This window comes from Bidens hawaiensis, unplaced genomic scaffold, assembly GCF_021521415.1.
Source record: "Bidens hawaiensis isolate Kalapana, Puna unplaced genomic scaffold, B.hawaiensis_p1.1 tig00000001_1, whole genome shotgun sequence".
Taxonomy (NCBI): Eukaryota; Viridiplantae; Streptophyta; class Magnoliopsida; order Asterales; family Asteraceae; genus Bidens; species Bidens hawaiensis.
The window spans coordinates 7,408,673-7,436,306 of record NW_027491014.1 but is presented as its reverse complement, the minus strand read 5'-3'; the positions used below and the strand labels follow the sequence as shown (position 1 = coordinate 7,436,306).

Below are 27,634 nucleotides of genomic sequence, written 5' to 3'. Positions count from 1 at the left end.
CTCGTTGGTTACGTTGTTGGGACCCCCAACAGACGGATCTTCAATACTTCCACTTGCAAGGTGGAGGTGGTATGTAACACTGACATTACTAGTTACCAACCGCCAAAACCAAGCAATGGACCGGCGGAGCTCTTTGATTATGTTAAACTTTTTAAGTCGTTTAACGTGCCTGATCTGGAGATTTCTGAAGTGGAAGAAACTACTGCGACGAAGATGATTTTTGATGAGGAAGAGAATTTACTGCACCATCAGATGACTGAAACATCTCAACCTTCCACATCAAACCCTTTCAATACCCCTGCGGCCTCAACTGAAGACGAATTCATTAATCCGTTTCACTCTCAGCCTGAAACAACCATAGATGAGCTCTCTTCAAACTTAGAAGACAATCTGCATGTCGGTGCTGTACCGACCACGAGAATTCACAAGAATCACCCACTGGAGAATGTTATAGGTGATGTGTCCTCCGGTGTACAAACCAGAAGTAGTTTGACCGAGAACACCTGTGTCTATACCAGCATAAGAGACACAGGTATACTGAATGAATGTTTGTACTCCTGCTTTATAAGCCAAATTGAACCAAAAAATTATCAAATGGCTTTAAAGGACAGCTCGTGGGTCGATGCCATGCAGGAAGAGTTGGCTCAGTTCAAGAAGATGGAAGTGTGGACTTTGGTTGAAAAACCAAAGCATGTGCATGCTATAGGCACAAAATGGGTGTTCAAATGCAAGAGAGATGATAAGGGAATAGTCGTGCGTAATAAGGCGAGGCTGGTGGTTAAAGGTTTCAATCAACAAGAGGGTATTGATTACAATGAAGTTTTCGCTCCTGTTGCCCGGTTAGAAGCAATTCGACTGTTTTTGGCATTTGCTGCTTTTAAGAAGATGAAGGTTTTTCAGTTGGATGTTAAGAGTGCGTTCCTTAACGGGAAAGTTGATGAGGTTGTGTATGTTGAGCAACCTCCGGGTTTTCCAGATCCGGACTTTCCTGATCACGTATACAGGTTGAGCAAGGCATTATATGGGTTACATCAGGCTCCTCGGGCCTGGTATTCAACTTTATCTGATTACTTGCTGGAAAATGGTTTCGAGAGGGGGTTGATAGACAGCACGCTTTTTGTAAAGAGAGATGGATGTGACTTCCTGCTGGTTCAAGTCTACGTGGATGACATAATTTTTGCAGCCACAAGAGTATCCATGTGTCAGGATTTTGAGGACGTCATGAAGAAACGATTCGAGATGAGTGCAATGGGTGAACTAACTTTCTTTTTAGGTTTGCAGGTGGATCAAAGGAAGGATGGTATGTTCATTCATCAAACGAAATATGTTCATGATGTGCTGGAAAGATTCAAGATGGGGGACAGTTCTCCATTTGACACACCAATCTGCGTCAATCACAAACTGGGAACTGACTCAGACGGTGACGCGGATGTGGACCCTACTCAATATCGGGCGATAATAGGTTCTTTGATGTATTTAACTGCTTCTAGACCTGATATTATGTTTGCTGTTTGTCTTTGTGCTCGTTTCCAGGCAAACCCAAAGGAATCTCACATGAAAGGTGTGAAGAGGATCTTGCGGTACCTCAAAGGCAAGCCGAAACTAGGGTTGTGGTACCCGAAAGGTGGAGACTTTGAACTGATAGCATACTCGGATTCTGACTATGGTGGTTGTAATCAGAGTCGGAAGTCAATAACGGGAGGCTGCCAATTTCTTGGAGGAAGATTAGTTTCATGGCAGTGCAAGAAACAAACATCGGTTGCAATTTCAACATGTGAAGCTGAATACATGGCAGCATCCAACTGCTGCTCCCAGGTTTTATGGATTCAGCAACAATTGCGCGACTACGGTTTGAATTTTCTACTCTCTCCCATTTTAATTGATAACACTGCCGCAATCTCAGTCATTAACAATCCTGTGAAGCATAGTAAAACAAAGCATATTGACATTCGTCATCACTTCATACGGGATTGTGCTGAGAAGAGACTCATAAAGATCGAAAAAGTTGATACTCTTGAAAATCTTGCTGACTTGTTCACAAAAGCTTTTGATAAATCAAGATTTCTTAACCTGATTGAGCTTAACGGGATGGTCAATCCCGAGTAACCTTGTTTACCTTAAAAAAAAAAAAAAAAAAAAAAAAAAAAAAAAAAAAAAAAAAAAAAAAAAAAATGTCTTTATTGCTTAAAATTAGTCGGTTATCTCAGTTTGATGGACATCTCCTCGGATATGTTTTGGTCCTTGTTTTCGATTTAGGAGATGAGGATAGCCATTAACCGGAAGACTGAAAGTAACTGGGGCAGTCTTGACATGTTTTCTTTCAGTTGCTGAAAATTAGTCGGTCATTCTTAGTAAGAAGGACACATACTTGTATGTGGTCGGTCCAGTTGATCCAAGGATCTTCAGGATAGCCGTTTACCTGATGACTTTGACATGATTGGGGCAATTGAAGTCAAAATTTTTTTTGGGAAATGAAATTACTTCTCAAGTCTATTACTTCGTAAGAAGTTCTTTGCTATGTTTAACAGAAAATTGATCCAACCTTGGAAAATGATAGATATACTGATTGTGTGTGCTTAGCTAGTGAAGTTATTAGGCTTAAAAGGCTTTAGAACAGTCATTGTATGTCATGGTGATTTTAATGGTGCGTAAAAGTGTATGTGATACTAACTTAAATTTACTCGAATTTATGTGGAAACTCCTTAAGAGTTTTGCATGGCTTCATACATATCTTTTCGAATGATAGGCAGAAAGGCGACTACCCAGTCATACACGAGCCCGTGAGTGTTCTGATTCCCGTAAAGAAAGCATCTCAAGACACTGCAGTGATCCAGATTCGGGACTTGCAGTAGTTTAGTACTCCGATGTAAATACTGATGTTGATTCAAAAAAAAAAAAAAAAAAAAAAAAAAAAAAAAAAAAAAAAAAAAAAAAAAAAAAAAATTTATTCATGTATCATTTTTGTACTTATGAGAAATAGTGACAATCAAGACGAGAACCGAGACTTCTCAAGATTTCTCAAGTTTGGAGTAAGAAGAAAACGGGAAGCAGACAACAAGTATCTACAAGTTAATCAGACACTATGGGTCGAAGTCAATTCGGGGTGACGTGGGTATAGCCAAATACGCTTTGAGAATAGATAGAAGTCATCATTACCTCTGAGTTGTTGCCATCTTAAATTTTTGAGCTTAACCGAACCTTAATCCGTATCACAGAAACAATGATAACCATTTAAGTTATTACATGCTTACAACCTGTCTCTCTATGTCATAATACAGCCAAACACGGATCCAAGTGACAGTCACATAGCTAGTATGATTCCTTTTCGGATCTTTTCAAAAACGTAGTGGTCCCTGACTAGACTGAAATTTGATCCCTTATTTCGTTAAAATTATATAAGTATTTTCTGTTACGTAGTTATTTTATTTTTATTATTTTATTATTATTGGTTACTTGGACATAATCATTTTAGTTATAACTCTTTTTGGAAGTTTTCAAGGTTAAATGACAGATTTTTCAAACTTAAAGGGCTGATTTTGAAGGTACTGGCGAAGTTGTTGAATTTGGCGAAGTTGTTGAATTTGGCGAAGTTGTGCTTAACTTCGCCATGGCGAAGTTAATCGTAACTTCGCCAGACACAACTCCGCCCTATATATGTTCTGAAACACTGTAGCTCTTTCATAAATCTTCCGGCGAACATATAACCTCAAATCCTTCGGCGATCTTTATATTCAATCGTCTTTTCGATCTTGTGTTTCTTGTTACTATTATTCTTGTGGTATGTGTTATCTCTTGCGTCTTACCTCTCTCGTTCGTAATAGTTTACCCGGTTCGAGACCTCGGATCGTCGGTTTTTCAAAACCAAGTTTTTCCGACCCTTTGTTACGTGCTCATGGACGAGCCTTACGTCTCAAATCCTTTGAAATATGTTGTTCTTCACTTATAAATCATCGATTTTGTCCGAAAACCATCGGACAAAATCGATTGAATCTCAACAGTCGCTGGTTCTGGTTCTGGCGAAGTTAAGGTTTTGGCGAAGTTATCATCAACTTCACCAGTGGCTGAAGTTCGCCAATGGCGAAGTTGTCCCCAACTTCGCCCTCGGCTTAAGTTCGCCAGTGGCGATGTTAACCGTAACTTCGCCAAGAATTTAACTTCGCCTATTTCCAATGCCTTATCAGTTTTCAGACGAACTTAAGGACGAAGCGAAGTTGTCTCCAACTTCGCCTCATCCTTAACATCGCCTGTACTGGTTACCTCACAACTTCGCACTTGGTAAACCGCGAGCTTGTGATTTCGGTTTTAAACGCTTCTAACTTGATTTGTTTTGTGCAGATATGGCTGCTGTTGGAGGAACTGGTGGTAATGACGGTGATGACCAACGACGACAATTCTTTCCATCCCACAACCAATATATCACCTTAGATCCGGATGCACGAGGCTTAGATGATTTCAGGGAGATTATCACATTTCTCCAGCGATCAAGGATATTTCATGCTATAACGACAACATTGCCCATCTCCCTACCAAACATTGAGGACTTCTGGGAGACAGCTTACCTTGATTGCAGGGCTGAGCCTTCGGTGATTAGAGCAACCGTAAATGGCCAAAACATACAATTCTCTTCTGAGGATATACGGTTGGCTCTGCAATTCGGTGCAGAAACCAGAGATGACCCTACGGAATTCACAGCTCCTTTCCGTGATGGAGCATATTTGAGAATGGGCTATTCGGGTCCACTGGGGGACTCACAAAGGAGGAAAGGCTTTCTGCTGGACCAATGGCGGTTCTTGATGCATGTGTTGATTGTTTGCATGTCCGGCAGGAAGGCGGGGACAGACGGAATGGGGGCGACGATGCAATCGGCTATGCTTGCGCTGACTTATAATCGCAGATACTCATTTAGTCAGATGATATTCTATGAGATTGATCGCCAAATACGGGCTGCGGCGCGCGAGCGATTCACTATGTATCCGCGCTTCTTGCAGATGATTATCAATCACATTGCTCCGTCTCTACCGCAACGACGCCCAATCCGATACGTTGAGTGTGTCACTAAGCGTATCTTCGCTCAGTGCAGGACGTCAAGCGCTCGGAGCAACCCTGAGCGTCGTCCCAGGCATACTCCTCTTTTCGGGTATCTAATTAACCCAGAGTATGTCCATGCAGGCGGGGATGAGTTCAGGGATCCACAACAACATCAGGCGGCAGCACCTCATGCTGTATCTGCTGCGCCTGTTGTCACTTCTGCTGCTGTGCCAGCTACTTCATCGCAGGCTGTGTCTACTGCTGAAAACATTGATCTGGATGCTGCTTTCAGTGGACACGGTCTGTTCGATATGGATCTCTCGGGTAATCAGTATTTGGGTACTACCTCAGCGGCTACTTCGGTAGCTGAAACCGAGCTGGATGAAACATTTGCTGAGGCCAGACGGTTGTTGGTGACTCGGGAGAGGACAACGGGTAAGCGGCCGAGGGCTGTGGATGAGGATGAAAATGATGAAGATGAGGAAGAGGCAGTCCAAGTTGTGCTGAGACGCTCACGTCGAGAACGACAAGGTATGGCCACTGGAGCGGGGGAGACTTCAAGGTACGTACGATTTGCTCCGCCTGCCTTGTCAGGTATGTCTCTATTGCCTACTACTGCACAGGTTACTGCGGTCGAGGCGTCGGCACCAGTAGTTGTGTCGCTACCACCCCAACTGGTTGATCCCCCGGTGGTAGTTGCACGCTTCGTCGAATCAACAATTACAACAACTGCAGGGTTACCTAGGGTACCACCTGCGGTCACTTCTGCTACTGAGGTTCCACCAACTCCATCGCCTGCTTCAGACTCTGAACGGATTGCTTCGCTGGAGCGTATTGTTACTGAACAATCGAAGACCATTGAACGCCTAGTGGAAGCCAATCAAATCCAAGCCGCCCTCCTGGTAGAACACGGACGAGTTATCGATGCCTTCAAGGAATTCTTGGCATCTCAGGGGGAGACGACTTGCAGGGGCGATGAGTTGAGAACAAAGAGACGACAAGATCATGACGATGATCCCAATGCACCTTCGGGTGCAGGTGGTGAGCTGCCAAGAACCTCTCAGGCTCTTGGGGCTTCCACAACTGAGGGGGAGTCAACTGATGCAGCGGGTGATGATGTTGTGGATGTTGATGACGATGCTGATGTTGAAGATGTCATCGATGCTTTGAAGGACTTAGATGAGGAGGAGGATGATGACTGTGTGAATGATGATGACGTGTTGCCCGTGGAGGAGATAGAAAGGATTGGAGAAAAGATTGATGTGGTAAATGTGTTGGAAGAAGGAGAGATCGTGGATGATGCAGTGGAACATGAGATTCCAGCTGTTGAAAGAGCAGATTTTGGGGATAAGAATGTGGTAGATGAGATGGTGTGGGAAGAGCAGCCTAGATGGAAGGAAGAATATGCTCATTGGTTTGTCAAGACCAAGAAGCCTGCTGTTCCAACCATGTTCAGAAAGAGCTACAACATTAAAGGGTATGCAGAGGCGAAAAAGGGGATTATTTGTTGGATTTATGATGAACAGCTCAAGTTGTTTGTGGTGAAGCGTTATGATGGCGTTCAATATTTCAAGAGAATGTTGAGATCGTTCAACACATTGCCTGAATGCGAAGTAAAGGACTTGGCCAGGTTGGGCCTGATAAACAGAAGCAACGACAATATGGCTAGAATGATTGAGAAGATAATGTGGAAAGAAGGAGTAAAAGAAAAGAAGTTCGAGTTGCTAAAGCCACAAAAGGGAAAATTAGTGAAGGATACAGAAAGAGGTATGAGAGCAGATGGTAAACCGTGGATGGTGATGAAGTACAAACCAGTCCGATGTATCAAGGAGGTACCCATGAAAACTATGCCTCAAAATGTACTGAAAGATCTGAAATGGTGGTATGTGGATTGCGAGACAGCTGAGGCGGTTATGGAAGATGAGGACGAACAAGAAGTACTTCGGGTTTATGACCCGATGCATCTTGTTAATCTATCGCAGGCTGATCTGGAAGTGCTGAACAACAAGAAGATCTTCTACATTCCTGCTTGGAAGGATCAAGCGAGGAAATATCAAGGAGTTGTGTCGGTTTGTGTGAGAGAAGGGGCGCACGCGTGAAAGTGCAAGATTACAAGACTCAGAGATCAAGATATGAAGCTACTGCCAAGGGGGAGTCTGTTGGTACATGTTTGTCAGTAGTTCATAGTCTAGTATTTGTTATCGAGTCTGTAATATAGTTTATGGTTTGTTTTGTAAACTAGCGAAGTTATCAGCAAGTTCGCTATGGCGAACTTGCTGATCTAGCGAGGTTACTGACAACTTCGCCAGTGGCGAAGTTGTCGTGTTTAAATAGAACGTTTCAGCAGAGAACGGGTTAGGGTTTTGGTGTTACGTTTTGTTTCGTTTTGTTCTCTGTAACAGTGACCTACTGTCACGGGTTTGGTTATTCAATATAACGTGTTTACCTTATAGCTCGTGTTCATTGTTCGTGTATTCAATCTATACAATATCTACGCTCGTATCTATATACGCAGGGATTCCGCACCTGCGTTGTTAGAGATTTCCCGTATACGATCCACGTCAAGGAACCTACACACACCCTCTGACGGTAAAACTACGTTAATGGATTTTGAGGGTGTGACACAAACTGACGTTCAATATCTTGTATCTTTGAAGTTTCATTGTGAAAGACACTTTCGATCAATTCTGGTTTGATAATACTAATCGGAATGTTTTTCTCAGTGAACATGGTGTCCAAACCTTTTAACTTAAACACATGGCCAGTAAAAGGTTTACTTGCAACAGGATTGATGAAACGAAACAAATCCTCATCCGAAATCTTTGGTTTTTCAGATTTCTTTGCTTTAACCTTAACATGTGTTTCCTTTTTCACTTGAGTCGTATTTGAACAATATACAGCTTCCTCAAATTCATTAGGGTCACATAAAATGTGATTCAAACGTGGAATGTCCTGATTTTTGTGTACAATTTCTAGTTCAAATACATCCTCAACAAGTACTTTTTCAACATTATCTTCAACGAAGACCATTTTGCTTTGAATATGAGGTTTTTGTGTTGATGATTGAACAATCACATTGTCATTTTTAGCAATTTTAGATTTTATGTCAACAATTGGTTCAGTCACAACATTTTCTTCCTTTTCAGCAAAATGATTTGCTGTGTAATCGTTGTGAAACGGTGGTGGTATTTCAACAAAATCAATACCTTTCTTTGAATCTTTTTGCTTGCGAGACACCTCAATAATTTCATTCAATAAAAATGATGATTTTCTAAATTTTCTCAATTTATTTTTCAACTCAAGAACCTAATTATCAAGTTCGGTTATCTTGGAATGAGGTTTCAAGATTTCTTGAAATTTTTGATCATTAATTGTCATTTTGACAGACAATTCAGCCTTAAGATCATGGTTACTAACAGACAATGCTTCTATTTTCTCCCTAGATATCATTTGAGATTCTATTGATTTTCTATAAGTGTCCTTAAGTGAAGCAATTTCTTTTACCAAACTGTCATTATGGGCTTTCATTGTTTCTAACTTAGGCTTGTTTGTCTCACAAGTATCACAAGGCACATTAGCAGAAAAATTAACAAAGTTAGAAGAAGAAGGACTAACCTCATCGATCTTAGCCATGCATGCAAATGTAGTTGGCTGCATACGACAAGAATAATCAGAGTCTGAATCAGTGTCAATGTCAGATGATAGTTCATTCCCACTTGCATCGTGAAATCTTACATATGTCTCGAATATAGCCAAATTTGCTTGATTCTCGTTGCATAATAAACGTTGAGACCAATCAGTTCCATCAGCAGTAGAAAGTAAGGCTTGTGATCCCGAAGCAGATGGTTTATCAGCATTATCACTCTTTAGAGGTTCATTGTATTCTTTCATCGGTTTATCACACTCTATCGCGAAATGACCAAATTCTTGACAATTGAAACACCTGACTTATAGTTTATCAAACCAAACTTCTTGTTCAGCGCAGGTAAAACCTTACCAGTTCTTTGCATAAACTTCTTCACTTTTCTCACGATTATCGCCATATTCCATTTAAGATCCATGAGTTGCAAATCATCAGGGTCTACTTAATCATTGTCTTCATCAGTCAATTCACTTGATGCAGTTTTACTACCAACAAAATTCTCATATAAAGTCATAAAAGCACAAAGAAACGAAAAGTTCTGTTCGGCTTCTTTGATGTTCACATTCGGTGGTGGAGTAAATGAATTTGCAGTAGCCGAAGTTCCAGAACTACCAGAAGATTCAGAACCTCCAAAAACTCCAGGAGTAAAGAAAAATGCACGTGGATCATTATAAGTTGTTGAGTTTTCATGTGCATTTTGACTAAGGAATGCAGTGATTGGAGCAACTGTCGAGCTTAAAGGCATGCTACTACCATAAAAAGATGGATCATGTTTTGTTGATTTTTGACACATTAAATCATATTCTCGAGCTTCAACTTTTTTGCATAAACTCAGAAGCAGTCAAATCCTCATTCTTGAAATAGTTATTCTCTTTCAACACCATTAGAAAAGTTGAGTAAGAACTAGGTAAAGCATTTTTTTACTGTATCAATCTTATCAGATTCAGATGGTTCAATCTTTAACTTGTCCACTTCAGCAATTAAATGATTGAAACGAGTAGTCATTTCCTCAACAGTTTCACATTTGACTAGATTAAAGTTTCTGAATTGAAACTTTAACATCACCCTTTTACTTTCCTCAGTGTTACCCATACTTCTCATTCTGATGTATTGAAACAAAGATGCAAAAATCTTGATACTTCCCCCTTGATGAAATATATTATCTGGTAAAGCCATAGTAAGAGTTGAATAAGCTTTTGTTTCAACTTCCAATGCCTTTTTCTCCTCTTGAGAATATTGTGAAATAGCTTTAGGAGTAAAACCAATGGTCTCATTCCAATCATCGGTACTGTCACACCCCAACCTAAGGCGGAAATGTCGGGGCATGAAGTGATTGCCATAGCTCACAAGGTACTATCATACAATACTTGAATGGAAATACCTATTAATTAAACTCATTTATCAAATAAATCAATACAAACAAGTACATAATTCATAAAACAATACAAAATTTATATTTCTTGATTAAACTATTCTTCTTTCTAAATTCTTCACTAAGTCTTCACCAACCTGTATTAAATTTCTACGATAACCTACATATGCGTATAAAATAGAATATTTGTCAACAACACATGTTGAGTGAGTAAAACACCAGTTTAAGACACAACAATAATAGCATATTGTAAATAAAAAAAGATGCAAACTGTTCCTGTGAGAATAAACAGTTAAGCAATATCACATAAACAATCAATCAAATCATAAAGAAAGCAAACCATAAAGAAATCAACCATAAAGAAAGGGCTCAACCAATCCATATAAATGGACATTGGTTACCAAGCAAGGACTAAACCGTTGCCATAAAAATGGACATCGGTTGCCGAAGTAAGCAATAGCATTCAAATAAAGCAAGTAAGCAAATATCAAGTTAAGCATAAACTGATATACACACAAGGATTAACAGTTGCGGTTTTGAATACTAGATAATAGATAAATATATATAAGATACGCACATGTCCCCAAAAAGGTTTAAAAATAAGGAAAAAAGGGGAGTGATTACTCACCTTAGTAATTAAGAAAGAGATGTGATTCGTTAAGCTATAAAGGTAGATCAAGTTCTTCGGGAAAACACTGATGAGAAATCCCAAGTAAAGAATAATTGTGGGAAAATAAATATGGATTGACTACGAAGCTAAAAACTAGAAATAAGGTTCGAGATTCGGTGATCAGGCACATTCTAACGAAAGTTTTATATTACAAAGATTTATTATCAATTGTATTACTTTCATTTAACACGGTTTATCATAAATAACATTATTTTAATTATACAAAGTTACATAAAAATACTTAAGTAAATATTTATAGGACTTGGGATAAATTATATAAAGAGATTGGTTTTAAATAATTATTTTAAACTAAAAATAAATTTAATGTTTATATACATTCTTATTATTAATAAAGATAACTTGTAAATGATCAATAAATAATAATATTTGAATAAACTGAAATCTTTTATACAATACTTGAATTTGCATATTTGAACACGTTAATTTACAAAACTATATTAAATATATTTTAGATTAAAACTCCTTTTAAATATTAAAACATTTATTAATTTTACTAACAATATATATACATACATACATACCTACATATATATATATATATATATATATATATATATATATATATATATATATACATAAATATGTGATTTGAACTAAGATTCTAAAACGTGATTTGTTAATACGTCGGTTAAAAAAATAAGAATTAATTATCTAATATTAATAATTTAAGTTAAATGATTAATATACTATTTTCATGAGTTATATAAAAAAATACACCACACTGATGATGGAGGGACTCGAACCCACGCCCTCCAGTCAATCGAGTGTCTTTACACATGCACACCAGCCATGCGAGCTGGTGTGTTAGATGGTTTAAACCTGATAACAAACAATTATAAACAGAACAGAAGATACCCAGATCATAAGCAAGCCCTAGAAAAATCAATTGATTAATCTAGTCTTCGTTTGCTTAATTCATTATAGGGCCAATGAAAAGGAGATCTCGGCGAGTATAAGGATATATCTAATTACCTCAAACATCAAAGAACAAAGCGTTAATTGAATCACGACAGTGCCGACAAAGAACAACAACGAACAACGTATTTGAAGGGTGCTATAATCCAATTAATCATAGGGGTTAGGTTGGCAATGCTAAAAGGGCTATCTATCTCCGTTTAATTGCATAATTATAAACATTTATATGTTGTTTGATTTAGGGTTAGGGTCGGCTTGTATAAAGTTCGTATAATGAATCATTTGATCGAACTAACTCTGTTAGTGCACGGTTTTGCGTCTTGAGTCTTTGTAACGATCGTTAATGTTTTTGTTTATTATTTATTGTAATAAATAGTTTGTTTATTAAGTTAGTCCGTTAAGTTAAAGGCTAGTTCGCTAGGAGATGTTAGCGAACTAGTTAATTAATGTATTCCCTCCTGATTCGTTAGGGGATGTTAACGAATCAGGGGGTGCTTCACTAAGCTTATGTATGTAACGAAGGGGAAGCTGGTTCGCTAGTGGATGTTAACGAACCAGATCACCTTCTATATATAGTGAACCACTGTTCACTGTTTAATTTAAGTTTTGAGCTAATTAACGAACTGCTGTCCTATCTCTCTCTCAAGCCTCACCTAATATTATACAAACGTTACTGATAATATATTGATAATAGATATACATATAGACAACACTGAATCGATGTTAATTATGAGCTAGATCTAGTACTAATGGGATATTCACAGATCTGAGATTTGTTATGGTTATTGATTGGTATTACGGGTTCCAACAAGTGGTATCAGAGCCGTTGGTGCTCAATTTACACTTGATTTGGTGGTTTATTGGTTTTGTTTTTGTTAGTTTTCTGTTTTGCTTGGTTTTGAATCAATTGGTAGTTAAATTGATTGAATTATGGACAATTTGGATTGGATTTGAGTTGATTTAAGTATTGGTAAGGTATTGTGAGTTGGAATTACGATTTGGATTGGTTTAAGGTGATTCGGTATTGTTTTGTTTTGTGGACGAAACAGAATGTGTGTATTGGTATAATTGGATCGATAATCGAAATCGTTTGGTATCGCGGTTTAGTGTACTAGATTCGAGATGTTGTTACGAGAATTTTGGTAGGTTGATTGTACGATTTGGTTGAGTAACGAGGTTATATTACGAATTTGATATTGTTGGGTTTCTGGGTTTGTGAAGATGATGTTCATAATTTTCTGGAAATTCACTTTGAATGTTTGAAGATTTCATGATTCGTTATCATCTTTCTGGTGATTCGCTATATGTTTCATCATGATTCGTTATCAAATTTGTTACTTCGTTACCTGGTTCGTTAGACAGTTCGTGTGAGTAATTGGTTCGTGTTATCTAGTTCGTTATCTAGATTAACCGATTCGCGTGATACGCGTCCAACTTGGGATTTGTATCCTAACAACCTTTGCCACATGGCATAAGTTGTCAGAGTTTGTTACAAAAGGTTGTAACAACCTAATTCGCTATTGTTGATACGCTAATCAACTGTAGCTGATTTGTTATCTTGATTCGCTAAGCATTCCTTAATGATTCGCCACTGATTATCTTCTGATTCGTTAAACTAATCTTTTGTGATTCGTTTGGTCAATTCGTTAAATTGACTTGTGATTCGCTAAACAATTTTCTCATTTGCTAAGTTACTTCGCCATTGATCAATCTTAAATTCGTTAAGGGTTGATTCGTTAGACACTGTTTACAGTTCGCTACAACTGTTCACAGTTCGCTACAACTGTTTGCAGTTCGCTACAGTTACAGATCGTTAAACCTTAAATCTTATTCGTTAAACCCTTAATTTTTGAAACTTTTCAAAAAATGGCCGGTATGTATGCATTGGCGTCTCAAAACATGATGATGCAACAAATGTTGCAACTTGATACCGAGATAGGTTCACATTCGAAATGTCCAAGAATGATGAAGTTCAGTGACGTTGCCAAGTGGGAACCTCGGTTTCGTGCTCATTTAGGATCAGTGCATCCTGACTGTTCTTACTGTTTAGATGAAGTCTATACTGTTCCTATGATTGGAGATGAGACTACGGGTTTTACACCAAAGGCTATCTCGCAATACTCTGTTGAAGAAAAGAAAGCATTAGAGAAAGAAATAAAAGCTTATTCAACTCTAATTATGGCTTTGCCTGAAAATATTTTTCACCAAGTTGGAAGCATAAAAAGATGTGTTGCTTTATTTCAACATCTTCGCAAGAGAAGTATGGGTAACATGGCTGAAAGTAACAAAGTGATGCTTAAGTTTCAATTTAGAAACTTTAATCTTTTAAAGGGTGAGACGGTTGAGGAAATGACTACCAGGTTTAATCACTTGATTGCTGAAATGGACAAGATGCAAATAGAAGTCCCTGAAAGTGATAAGATTGATACGATTAAGAGTGTAATTCCAAGTTCTTATTCTACGTTCTTAATGGTTTTGAAGGAAAATAATTATTTTGCAAATGAAGATCTGACTGCAATTGAGTTTCTGCAAAAGATAGAAGCTAGAGAATATGATCTTAAGTGTCAGAAATCTTCAAAGGAAAGTCATGATCCTTCCTTCTATGGTGGTAGTATGCCTCTCAGTTCAACCATATCTCCATTAACTGATTTTCTTACTCAAGCTGCTAGTGAAAATGCAAATGCTTCGTATAGTGATTCACAAGCTTGTTTCTATATAGTTGGAAATATGTCTGGTAATTCTGGTTCATCTGGGGTATCGGGAAGTGCATCATCTACTAAACCATTCTCATCCCAATCAAATGTAAACATAAAGGAGGCTGAATAGAATTTTGCCTTCTTGTCTGCTTTTATGTCTTCCTATGAGAATTTGGTGAGTAGTAAGATTGCCACAAGTGATTTAACCGATGAAGATTATGATCAAATAGATCCTGATGATTTAGAACTCATGGATCTAAAGTGGAATATGGCTATGATAGTGAGAAAGGTAAAAAGATTCATGCAAAGAACTGGAAAAGATTTTCCTGCTTTAAACAAAAAGTTGGGATTTGATAAGTTGAAAGTAAAATGTTACAATTGTCAAGAATTTGGTCACTTTGCAAAAGAATGTGATAAACCGAAGAAGGATTATACTGGTCCTCGTGGTCAAAGTTCAAACTTGTCAACACCACGAGGTAATGATGCTGAAAAGAAACCATCAAGTTCTTGGTCACAAGCAATGTTGACTAATAGTGATGATTGGTCTCAACGCCTTCTGTGTAATGATACTCAAGCTAATCTGGCTATGTTTGGATTTACTGGGAATACTCAAGAAGATAATGGAAGTGAGATCTCGTCTGAAAAGGATTCCGGTTCTGAATCTGATGTGTCAAGCAAAGATCGTCCAATCAATTTTGTTTGCATGGCAAAAATCAGTGATTCTTCCATATCTGCTTGTTCTGCTAACCAAAATGAGGTTAGTAAATCTACTTCTTCTAAGATATCATGTGTTGATTGTGATTATAACAAATATAAAATTGATTCATTAAAACTTCAAAATGATAATTTACTGAAAGAGATTGTGTCATTGAAAGATACCTATAGACAATCCTTGAATTCTCAAATTAATTAAAAGGAGAAAATTGAGGCTTTGACTATAAGTAATGATGATGTGAAAGCTGAGTTATCTGTGAAAATGACAATTAATGATCAAAAGTTTCAAGAAATCTTGAAACATCGTTCAAAGATAACTGAGCTGGAAAACGAGGTTCTTGAGTTGAAGAACAAATTGGGTAAATTTTGAAATTCATCTTTTCTGTTAAATGAAATTATCGAAGTTTCTGGAAAACAAAAGGACTCAAAGAAAGGTATTGGTTTTGTTGAAATTCCACCACCATTTCACAATGATTATAAAATTAATCCTTTTGCTCCAACTAAGGAAGATGTAATTTGTAAAGAACCTGTGATTTCAGAAAAATCTAAACCCATCAAGTCTGAAACTGTTAAATCCCAATGTGCTCCTCATAAACCTCATGTTCAAAGTAACAAAGTGTTTGTTGAAAATTTGGACAAAGTTATCATTGAGGATGTGTATGAACCTGAAATTATACAAAAAAACAAGAACATTCCAAGTTCTAATCACATACTGTGTGAACCTCATGAATTTGAGGAAGCTGTGTATGGTTCACACACAACCAAGATGAAACAAGATGTGTTTGTTAAACCGGTGAAGGCTAAGAAATCAGAAAAACCCGAAGTTTCTGATGAGGATTTGTTACGTTTTATCAATCCTAATGTTCTCAAACCATCACCTGCTTGTGTGTTTAAGTTAAAGGGGATGGACACAATGTTCACTGAAAAAGACATTCCAATTAGTATCATTAAACCCGAACTAATTGAAAGTGTGTTTTACAATGAAACTTCCAAAGTTCTTGAACTTGAACGTCAATATGCTCAAGCGAAAACATCAGTTTCATCAGATCCAATGACGAGAGCAAAACAAGTTTTAAAACAAGCTAAGCAAGTTAAATTTGTTAAGTCAACAGGAACTGACACTTTGAAAAGTTTTTCAAACTGTTCTAATTTGGATTTTTATCTAAAGAAGAAATCTGAGTTATCCGATGAGTTTGCTAAGAGCATGACTAAAAATGTGAGTCATCATCAAACTTCTAGGTCATCCATTCCAAATACCTCGCAACAACATCGTGTAGACATGCGAACTTGTTTCCTTTGCGGTCAACTTGGTCATGTTGTGAGGGATTGTAGTCAGAAGTACCATCAGAATCTTCATCCTTTTATCAAGGACCATTCCAAACCGGTTCCTGTGATTAAGGAGATTCTGAAATGACCTATATCGTATGCTGATGATACTCATATTATGTTTTCGAATATACATCCTCTAAAGGTAGTTCATATGAATGAAACTCATGGTCCGTGAAACCTAAGTTTATTCCTACTGAACCAATATGCAAAAATGTTAATTCAAATGTGGTTCAAGCTGCGTATCTGAGACGAAAGTCAAAGAAACCTGTAACTTATTCAAAAGTTGCTGAACAACAATTGAATGCAACTAAGGTTAATTTTTCGAAAGAAAACCAAAAGGTGCCCAAGACTGAGGCCTGGGCTGCCTTTTTGAACTAATCACTTTTGTTTGTGTGTGGGGTTCATCCAAGACCATGTCTGGTGCAAAATGGATCATTGACTGTGGATGTTCTCGTCATATTACTGGAAATCTAAACCTCTTATCAAACGTGAGAAATATTCAAGGGGGTTATGTGGCGTTTGCTGGGAATTCTGGGGGTATGATTACACAAGAAGGTGAGGTGTCAAATGGGAAGACTACGTTTGAAAAAGTGAATTATTGTGATAAAGTGGATCATAATTTATTGAGTGTGTCACAGATTTGTGTTAAGAAATACACTACCGTATTCACCGATAAAGAGTGTCTTATTCTGAAACCGGGGTATGTGATTCCCGAGGACATGGTTGTCATGCGATCACCACGATCAAATGATATTTATGTCTTGAATATGAATTCTAGAGCATCTACATCAATCGAAACGTGTTTTGTCTCGAAAGCAACCGAGAAAGGTTCCATACTTTGGCATAGAAGAATGGGTCACATACATGTTAGAAAGATGAATTATTTAATGGCGAATGATTTGGTTGAGGGGGTGTCGTTGAAAAATTTTATGTTATCTGATCATTGTATTGCTTGTAAGAAAGGCAAACAAAAGAAGAAATCGCACTCATCTAAGGTATTCAATTCCATTGATACTCCGCTGGAACGACTTCATATGGATTTGTTTGGTCCAGTGAATCGTGCGAGTATTTCTGGAGACTGGTATTGTCTTGTTGTGACTGATGATTATTCGAGATATTCGTGGGTTTTATTCATGAGCTCGAAAGATCAAACGCTGGTTTTGGTACAAAACCTTATCACAAAAATCGAATCACTTTACAAACAAAAGGTGAGGAGAATTAGATGTGATAATGGTACTGAATTCAAAAACACTATTCTGGATTTCTTTTGTATCCAAAAGGGAATTCATCGTGAATATAGTGCACCGTATGTACCTCAACAAAATGGCGTTGCTGAACGAAAAACAGAACTTTGATTGAAGCTGCAAGAACTATGCTTGCTGATTCTAAGCATCCTGTCCAATTCTGGAATGAGGCTGTGAATACAGCTTGTCATACTCTTAATCGAGTTCTGTCGGTTAAACGACTAAAGAAGACAAGTTATGAATTATTGAATAATCGAAAGCCTAACTTAAAGTACTTGGAACCTTTCGGGTGTCCTTGTACTATGCTGAAGAAAGATGTGGGTAAATTTGAAGAAAAAGCCATTGAAGGTTATTTCCTAGGGTATGCGTCACCTAAGAAACGGGTTTTCAATTTTACGTCTGGTTGTGTTGAAGAGTAGTACCATGTTGATTGTCAAAAGTATACTACTCCTTCACAAGGGAAAGGTCTCGACTGGATGTTTGATTATAATGGTTTATTTAATTCTTTCACTTCATCAACTGATCATCCAGATGAAGATTTGGTTCGGGCTTATGTTGAAGAACATTTGGAAATTCCAAGATTTGCAAGTTCAAATGATGTTGAAGCTACAATTGCTGCTCCAATTGAAGAACCTGTAAATGAATCTCCAGTTCATGATGATAATGCGTCTACTTCATCTGATGATAATACTGATGTGAATCAGGTTATTGAACTTGATACTGATGTTTCATCTCCTTAGTTGGGTGAACATTACACTAATTTATTCGAAAATATTGCTGTTTCTGAGAATCCTACTCTCAGGATTCATAATTACCATCCACAAGAAAACATTATTGGAGATTTTGATGTAGGGGTTCAGACACGACGTCAAATTGCTTCTTCAAGTGACGATAATGCTTTATATGTTCATTCTGACTTACATGCATATGAAATTGCGGCTGTTGCTAAATTTACTTGCTTTCTATCTCAAGTTGAGCCGACAACTCCTCGTGTGGCTCTACAAGATCCTTCTTGGGTAGAAGCTATGCAAGAAGAATTACAACAATTTGCTCGTTTAGGTGTTTGGGATCTTATTGACAGACCTGCTAGAATCAAGAAGGCAATTCCGACTAAGTAGGTATATAAGTGTAAGAAAGATGATCATGGGGTAATTGTGAGAAACAAAGCTCGTTTAGTGGTACAAGGTTTTCATCAGCAAGAGGGTATTGATTACACTGAGGTTTATGCTCCAGTTGCAAGATTAGAGTCGATTTGAATCTTCCTGGCATATGCTGCTTACAAGAATATTAAAGTGTATCAAATGGATGTTAAGAGTGCTTTTCTCAATGGTGAACTTCACGTGGAAGTGTTTGTCTTACAACCTCCAGGTTTTGAGGATCCTGATTATCCTGATCGTGTTTACCGATTAAACAAGGCATTATATGGTCTTCATCAAGCCCCGAGAGCTTGGTATGGCACGCTCGCCGACCATCTGACGGATAATGGCTTCAAACGTGGAACTGTCGACTGCACTTTATTTTATAAAAACATTGGTGATGATCTTCTGCTTGTTCAGATTTATGTTGACGACATCATTTTTGGGTCTACAAACGACAAGTTATGTAAGTAGTTCGAGAAGTCTATGCAAACCAAGTTCGAGATGAGTTCGATGGGAGAGATGAATTTCTTCTTAGGGTTGCAGGTTCACCAGTCTGCGAAGGGAATCTTCATTCATCAGACAAAATACGTGAACGATGTCTTGGAACGGTTCAAGATTACTGCCGGAAAAATACCTTCTACTCCTCTTCCTGTGGGTCACAATTTATCACCGGATGAATTGGAGGATACCATTGATCCGACCCTTTATCGTGCCATGATTGGTTCTTTAATGTATTTAACAGCTTCTCGTCCCGACATAATGTTTGCTGTTTGTTTATGTGCTAGGTACCAAGCAAGTCCCCGAGTGACTCCCCTGGCAGCGGTCAAGCGTATTCTGCAATATCTACAGGGAAATCCTAACATCGGCTTATGGTGCCCCAAAGATACTACTTTCGATCTTACCGCCTACTCAGACTCAGATTATGGAGGATGCAAGATCAATTTCAAGTCTACTACAACGGGTTGTCAATTCTTAGGAAGCCGGCTTGTTTCCTGGCAGTGTAAGAAGCAGACAACGGTCTCCACTTCAACCGCCGAAGCTGAGTATGTTGCAGCCTCGAGTTGCTGTTCCCTGGTTTTGTGGATACAACAACATCTTCGCGACTACTGTTTGAAGTTTCCTACTACTCCCATCTTGATTGATAACTCTGCTGCTATTAGTATCACCAAGAATCCCGTACAACATTCTAAAACGAAACATATCGAAATTCGATATCATTTTATATGGGATTGTTATGAAAAGAAATTAATTGATTTTGAGAAAGTGCACACTGATTTTCAAAAAGCCGATCTATTTACCAAAGCGTTTGATAAAACACGTGTTAAATTTTTGCTTGGTTTAAATGGATCGAAGACCCTTGCTGAGATCCTAAAATTAGGATAATTATCTTTACTTGTTTTATTGTCTTAGTTTAACTTTATTTAAGTTTTTAGGTTTTAGGGGGTGAATTCTAGAAAATACAAAAATATTGAGCTTTGAGTTTATATAGATAAAACCCAAAAACATTAGAAAATATAGAAAAATCAAAAATATTGTTTCTTCTTGTTAATATCTGAAAAACCAAAAACATTTTAAAATTAGAAAAAATTCAAAAAGATTGTGATTTCTGTTTCTACATATAAAATTTTGAAAAGGTCAAAAAGAATGTGAATTTTCTTGCTTTTACAAAGAAAAATCCGAAAAAGATAAAAAGATTGTGTTTGTCAGTTTGTAAAGAAAAAATCCAAAAAGTTTTTTGCTTATGATCGCTGAGAATTATGTCATTTGCTTCTATTTCGAAGAACATATACTTGTATATGCTTGGTCCTGATAATTTCTTGAAATCTTCGGGATAGCCATTTATCTGAAAAATGGAAAGTATTTGGGGCGTTCGTTAAGCTTTCTATTTTATTTTTAGCTGAGAATTTAGTCAGTTATTTAAGTTTGTGAAGCATGCTTGCATGTTTTGGTCCTGTTTTCTACTAGTAGATGAATAGGATAACCATTAATTTATGAACTTAAAATTAACTGGGGAAATTTTTAAATCATTTTGTTTTATGCACTTCAAAATTTTGAGTTTTTGAAGCAAAAAGAGAAAATTATAGTACATTGATTATTTGACCCCAAGTCCAGAAAGAAATAAGCTCAAAAGACTGTGTGCTTAATCATTAGTGCATTGATAGGTCTTAAACAAGCTGTTAGAGTAAAGTAAGTGATATAAACATAAAGACAAGCCAAATTGAAAGGGGTGTTAGTCTCTGGCAAATGTCTCGGTGAAGATGGCAGAAATGTAATAACCAGTCATACTCAAGCCTTATAATTGTTGATCACCCAAAAATATAATAAAGCAAATAACAAGCGTTAGGATTCTTGACACTGTGAGTCTTTATGCGGCTTAATCATCTGGACATTCATAAGCATGAATATTTCACTCGCTTTCTAGAGCAAACCCAAAGTCATTAAACTTGATCATCGAAGTACTTTGTACAATTTAAATTACTGACTTGATCAAAATCCGCTGTTAGTCATACAAATTGTTCCTCCCTTGCGTGCGTCTTAATACCAATAAGAAACGGGCCCCAAGGGATACAATGTATGTAAGCCGACAGATGGACTCGTGCATACTCACTCATAGTAAAAGAAACTTGATGCATTGCTCAAATATTCAAAATTTAAAATTTTGATCAACATTATAATGGTTTAAGTCAAGTTGGGGTGATTTGGCAAAAATCAAATTAAGCTTGAACCGAGATTAGGGGCTGATAGTTTCTGATATTCTGTGCGCTAATTGAACCTTAAATCATATCACAAAAATGCTTGAAGGCTTGTTATAAGATTTAAGTGGACAACAATATCAATGACTGATCTAACGCCAGTCATAATATCGCTGAAATATAAAACTGTGACGGAAAGACAATTTGGTCAATATAATTCTCTGCTCAAACTCAACAAAAATACAAAAATATGTTTTGTTTTTGATAAATCATTGAAAAACACAAAAAGATTGTCTATTTTTAAATGTTCGGATATTCTTTTGTAAATACATTCTTTAATTTTTTACAAAATACCAAAAATATTTTCGTCTTCTTTGTACAAATTATTTACATATTTTAAGTTATGTTTCGTAAAAATGAAACGCGTTTTAAGGTATTTAGTTATCGGGATAAAATGGTTCTCGGTAATTCATTTAATTTAAGGTTTTATTTATTTAATTATTTAATTCATTTAATTATTTAATTTAAAATTAAATAAAAGATTTTATTTCGTTAAAATCCAATTCGTTATTTATGGATAACGAACGAGATGATTCTTTAGCGAACTAGCTTCTAGTTCGCTCATCTAATTCGCTTCCGCACTCTGTAACGAATCATCCCCTTGGTTATGCATATTTAACGAATCATTACACGAATCTTGTCTTGATTCGCTATCCTTTAATTTAACGAATCAAGAAGCGATTCGCTAAACTAAAGTAACGAATTGAGTTAGCGAATCAGCTAATTCGTTAACTTTAATTCAAGCGAATCAGCCAATTCGTTAACTTTAATTTAAACGAATCATCTGATTCGTACAAGAGGTACCTCGGGTGGCGTGCAAGACTATAAAGGACAAGAAGCACGAATAGTCCTTTACACTGTTCGTCTTCTTCCTTCACTCTAAAGAAACCCTGCTCAATTTTTCTCTGAAATCTCAACCTCCAAATTTCGACATTTCAAAGACATATTAGGGTTTCTAAGGTACAGACGATCATTGTGATCTAATTTTCGTCTAAAATGGATGTGCTTTGATAGAAAAATTATTGTTTTTTAAGGGTTTAAGGGTTTCCGAGTTTATAAACCCTATCTATGCATAATCTGTGTTGATAAACAAGATAAATTAGATATCATTATGATCGGAATGTTGTTCCGATACCGTTGGTGGACTTCAATCATCATTTGATTGTTGTTTGCTGGGTTAATTATGTGTTCATGTTATCGGCATTTATGGTCGGTTCTTTTAAGCCTAAGAACATTTAGATGTTGAGTCTCAATCTCATCAATCTACGTTTACGAGTGTGATTCCGAGTTCAATGAGCTCATTATTTTGATGCTTCGACGATAGTTATGGCCTAATTAAATCTGGGTTTATAATGTTGACTGTTGTTGTTCATCCTGATTTTGACCTTGACTATGCGAGTCAAAGAAAAAGTCTAATTATTTGACCATTCGTTAGTCTTAGCGATTGGGACTGTTTCGTGTCCAATTCGTTAAGATCTTACACGAACTAGCTAAGCGAATAAGACTTTACACGAATCAGATGTGGTTCGCTTAAAACATAACGAACTAGATCTTGGTTCGTCATAATTAAATAGTAGTTCGCTATGCTCAGTTCGTTAGCTAATTTACTTGATAACGAATCGCTGATTCGTTACAGTATGGTAACGAATCAGTGAGAAGTTAACGAATGACATTTCATATTATTAATTAAATTAACTTCAAAAATTCAATTTAATTTAATTAAAGAATTTAAATCGTCTAAAACGAGTAAATAAATTGACTACACATATGCTTTGACCTTGTATTTACACCATCTAGATGTATCTTGATATATTGTGATATATTTTACATATTCTAACATTCGTTTTTATTTATTCAGTAAACATGGCTGATCAAGAATAACAAAATACCACCACCAGAACAACCTCCACAGGATCAACCACCACAACAGGAACAACAAGCTGAAGTGATCTTACTACCGTTTGATAAAAAGCATAACATTTGTGCTTATGTTGATCAAGATGTACCTGATTTGGAAACATTTGGAGATATGTTGACTTTCTTACGACGATCAAAGATACACTATGCTATCACTGCTAGACCGAAAGTGTATCTAAGTATTATCAGACAGTTTTGGAACACTGCTGAATATGTTGAAGAAGATAAATCTATTAGATCTACAATCAATCGAACTCCAATTACGATTGATGTTGAAGTCATTCGCCGAGTACTTCAATTCGATGATAATGACGATTACCAAAGTGAATTTGATAGGGGATTGGTTAGAGGCTTATTCACACGCTTGCATTATAACGGAGACATTCAAAGGTCTATGTTGAATAAGAACGGAGTGTGTGCACAATACAAGTATCTGCTACATGTTCTACTGCAATGTATGAGTGGCCGTCGCGGTGGTTTTGACGAGTGTAGATTGAGTCTGCAGTCGGCTTTTGTTGCTTTGATTCTGAACAAGCCGTATAATTATTCAGAATTAGTATTTGATCACTTGAAGGAACAAGTTCAACAAATTCTTCAGGCGAAGAAATTCTTTATGTACCCTCGTTTCCTACAGCTAATTATTCAAGCTTTAATCCCGAACTTGGTGATTGATCAGACGATAGTGAATGATGTACTTCATCAGGAACACATGACTTCTGACACCGTTCATCGAATGTTGACATATAGAAAGGAGAAGCCAAGGGACAAAAGGATGATTGGTCATATAATCAATCCGAATTATGAATGTCCTCCTAATGAACGCTGGATCCACCATGATTCGGATTCCGAGCGTGAAGGGGGAGAAGGTGGGAACAATGATAATGGAGATGATGATGGTGATAGTGATGGGAATGATGGTAATGGTGGAGCTGGTGAAACAGCTCTTAAAGAACAACAAGATGCAGTTGATGCGGCTCTTGCTGCCACCATTAAAGCTCAACTTGAAAGAAAAAGGAAAGGAAAAGCGGTGGCAACTGGTGAGCCATCAAAGAAGCCACGTGTCTCTGAGGGGGGCTGGGGTGATTATCGGGGTTCCATCAACACGTCAATCAACGTCACAACGCTCGGCGGTGCCGCCTACTACTAGCACCCCGATGCTTACATTGACGACGACCCTGGTGACACATGAGAGGCTTGGTCTAATTCCTCAAACGGCGTTATCCGAAATACCAAGGCCTCCCGCTATTTTATCTACCATTGTCAGGCCCCCGATTCAGATGGATCTCACACGAATCAAGTCATAACTCACACAATAATGCGTTGACAAGAGAGTTAATGACGGGTTACTATATTTGGAAAGACAACCGTTTACAAAAGTCGGAATCAATAGCAAACATACGGTTGCAATTAATAATCAAAGGTAGAAAGCACAAACCACAGGATTCACTCAAAAGATTTCAATTTATATAAAGTTAATCATACAAAAGGATAATCGATTTAGGGTTTCTAAGGAATCCTAGGACAGCCGACACACGAATATTCTATCAATAAATGCATCTGTCTTATTTGTGCTTTCTTCCGTGTCTGGCGGCGTGCCCTAATCATTCTATTTATAGGCCTGCCAACCTAAGACAGCTGTCATTCCTTCTAGAAACCCTAAACGTACATACATATTCAAATTACATAATCAGAAAATGAACTAAGTGTAAACAAGTCTTCTGGGTAGGCTTTTCATCATTCTTCATACTCCGAGTACGCAGTGTACTCGGCCATCCTTTGGACTTGGTAACCATAGAAGTGTACTCGAAATCAGTTTTCGGGTAAACTATACTTGAAGAGTATTTTACCAAGTAAAATACTCACTGGGTATACTTCAGACTTATTGGCTTTATCAAACTTTGCCCGACAAATCCTTACAAGCAACCTTGTTCTTCCATGGTCCTGTTCAGCTCTTTGTCATAGAATAACTTATTAGCAAAGTGTACTCGGGAGTACTGTACCTTGCTTGAGCAGAACCTTACTCGATGTAACTTAGAGATATTCAATTAAATCATCAAGCATACTTGGACCATACTTATTAATGAATACCTTGCTCGGTCTTCCAATCACTTCGCTTCTTGGACTTGGTTAACCAAACCTTACCAGGAAGAGTAACATACTTGGCTTTGAAGAACAAACCTGCTTGACACAGTGAACCTTGCTCGGGAATACACCAATTTGCAAACCTTGCTCGGATTTCCACTAAAGAAGACTACTAGAAGTAAACCTTGCCCGAAAGGCAAGATATCGTACCCAGCTAAGTAAAAGCTTGCTCGGAGTTCCAAGGTGTGCCCGGATTCATTACTTAGCGAATTCTGAGGAGGTTGAGAAGATTCCAATTATTCAGGTCAAATCTTTAACTCAACAATCTCCCTTAGGTCAATTTCTTGACCCAACAATCTCCCCCTAGATTGGAACACCTCAGCTGACCCAAAACAACTCTATGGTTACATACACTTAGCCAAAATACACATCAAATTAAAAAGTCAAATTACATATTCAAAGAACATAAACAAATTACATATTCAAAAGCTGTCCGAAGACATTACAAAACAAAGCCTATTCTAGTGATCTTATCTTCTTCTTGCATTGTGAACGGCTTGTCTGCGGTTAATTATCTCTGAGGCAGCTCTCATTTTGAAGATATTAAGGGCTTGGTAATGAATGTGATTTTCTTGTAAAGGCATGTCCCTTATATCCATGAGATCCTCATTATGCAAGTATGTCAGATCTTCATCATCCTTGATAATCCCCAATATCTTTCCATCATAGTTTCTCAGCAAAAAGTGACCGGCACTCTCTTTGTATTCAATCTCAGCAATTATGATGTTTTTCTACACTATGTAGTTGGGCCGACTCATTCTTCTTCTCATACTTATACAGGCATTCATGTTGGATAATGGATTCTGATCTCGGACATTCATTCGATAGTCTCTTTCGGCTATGTCCATTCTTCTTAGCTTTTCCACTCTCCTTGAACTGTGAGTCTGAGCCAATTTCCAGGTCCTCTTCACTTTTAAGAATTGGAATCCTTTATCAGCCTCTTCATGCAGGTATTTTGATAGATCATTCATTTGTCTACCTGCAGATCTGTTTCTGTCTCTAAAATCATTCAAGTGTAGAGAGGCCATCCTTCTCAGTTGTTCTTCATTAAACTCACGGAAGTCACTTCTCACTACAATCTCTCTAAACAATCTGCTTTCCATAATCACTTTGAGAGTGTCAGTGACTGAATCATAGTACAGCTCTCTTGGAAGATCCACATTTGACTGTGGTCTTGAAGCTCTCTGTTGTGCTGAGCTGCTAGATTCACCTCTTCCTCCTTGACCTCTTTCTCCTCTTGGAAATCTTTTATGAAATGGAAGTCTGAAAGGAATGGACTTCCTGGACTTTTGAGGTCCCAAATTGAAAAATTTCGCATAAACAGCCTCTACCATTTCAGTAGTTAGATTGGCAAGTTCATCAACATTCACTCCATGTTTCTTAAGTTCTTCTAACATTTTTGCCATTCCAGGAGTGTTTGCTGATCTAGCAGGTACAAACCTACCATCAACATAATATATGGGATTCTCACCCTCCCTTAAGGCCTTTTCCCATTCAGCCTTCTGAAGATAGAAAAGAGTCTTTAAATCCTCTTTCTCTAAGACATTGAAGTCTGCTTCTGTCATCCCTCTCTGATTTATCATTATATTTCTCAGGATGCTAATCATTTCTTCATTTTCCCAAGGCAGAAATGTCTCATCTTCAGACTCAGGTTCTTCTTGTTGAGGAATAGGGATTTCAACAGTTTTGAGTTGATCTTTTTCTTTCTCCCTTACAGTCTGAATCCTCCTTCTCTTGACTGGTAGTTCATCAGTTGTTTCAGCCTGCTTAGAGCTCTCAAGTTTGACCCTTTTTGATTTTTCTTTTCTTTTCAGCTTGTTATATTGGTCCACCACTGATTCTCTGGATAAATTCTCCACTATTTCAGGCTTCATGCCTCTTTCCAGTTGATAACCACACATTCCTCCAAACTTTTTCTTCAACTCCTCCATCTTTTCAATTTCTTCATTTTCTCTAACAGCTTTCTTAATCACTTCTTCTCTTTCACTGTTATAAAGATCTTGGAGTTGATCAAAAGTAAAATGTGTCAAATCTTTTTCAGAGTAGTTGTG

General features: G+C 37.4%; 1 protein-coding gene and 1 long non-coding RNA gene across 2 annotated transcripts in view; both read left to right on the top strand.

Annotated features, from left to right (window-relative positions):
• LOC143608425 (uncharacterized) overlaps positions 1 to 21,408 on the top strand; it is a 294,467-nt gene extending 273,059 nt beyond the window's left edge. Inside the window, exon 2 of the long non-coding RNA XR_013149315.1 lies at positions 20,479 to 21,408. This is a non-coding gene — a long non-coding RNA (uncharacterized LOC143608425). The remainder of the gene's footprint in view (positions 1 to 20,478) is intronic.
• A 472-nt stretch (positions 21,409 to 21,880) lies between these two features.
• LOC143549154 (uncharacterized) lies at positions 21,881 to 24,694 on the top strand. Its single transcript, XM_077040365.1, has 3 exons — positions 21,881 to 21,928; positions 23,401 to 24,337; positions 24,371 to 24,694. Exons 1-3 carry the CDS (start codon positions 21,881 to 21,883, stop codon positions 24,586 to 24,588), a joined length of 1,203 nt encoding a protein of 400 aa, XP_076896480.1. The 3' UTR covers positions 24,589 to 24,694.
• The last annotated feature ends 2,940 nt before the right edge of the window (positions 24,695 to 27,634 follow it).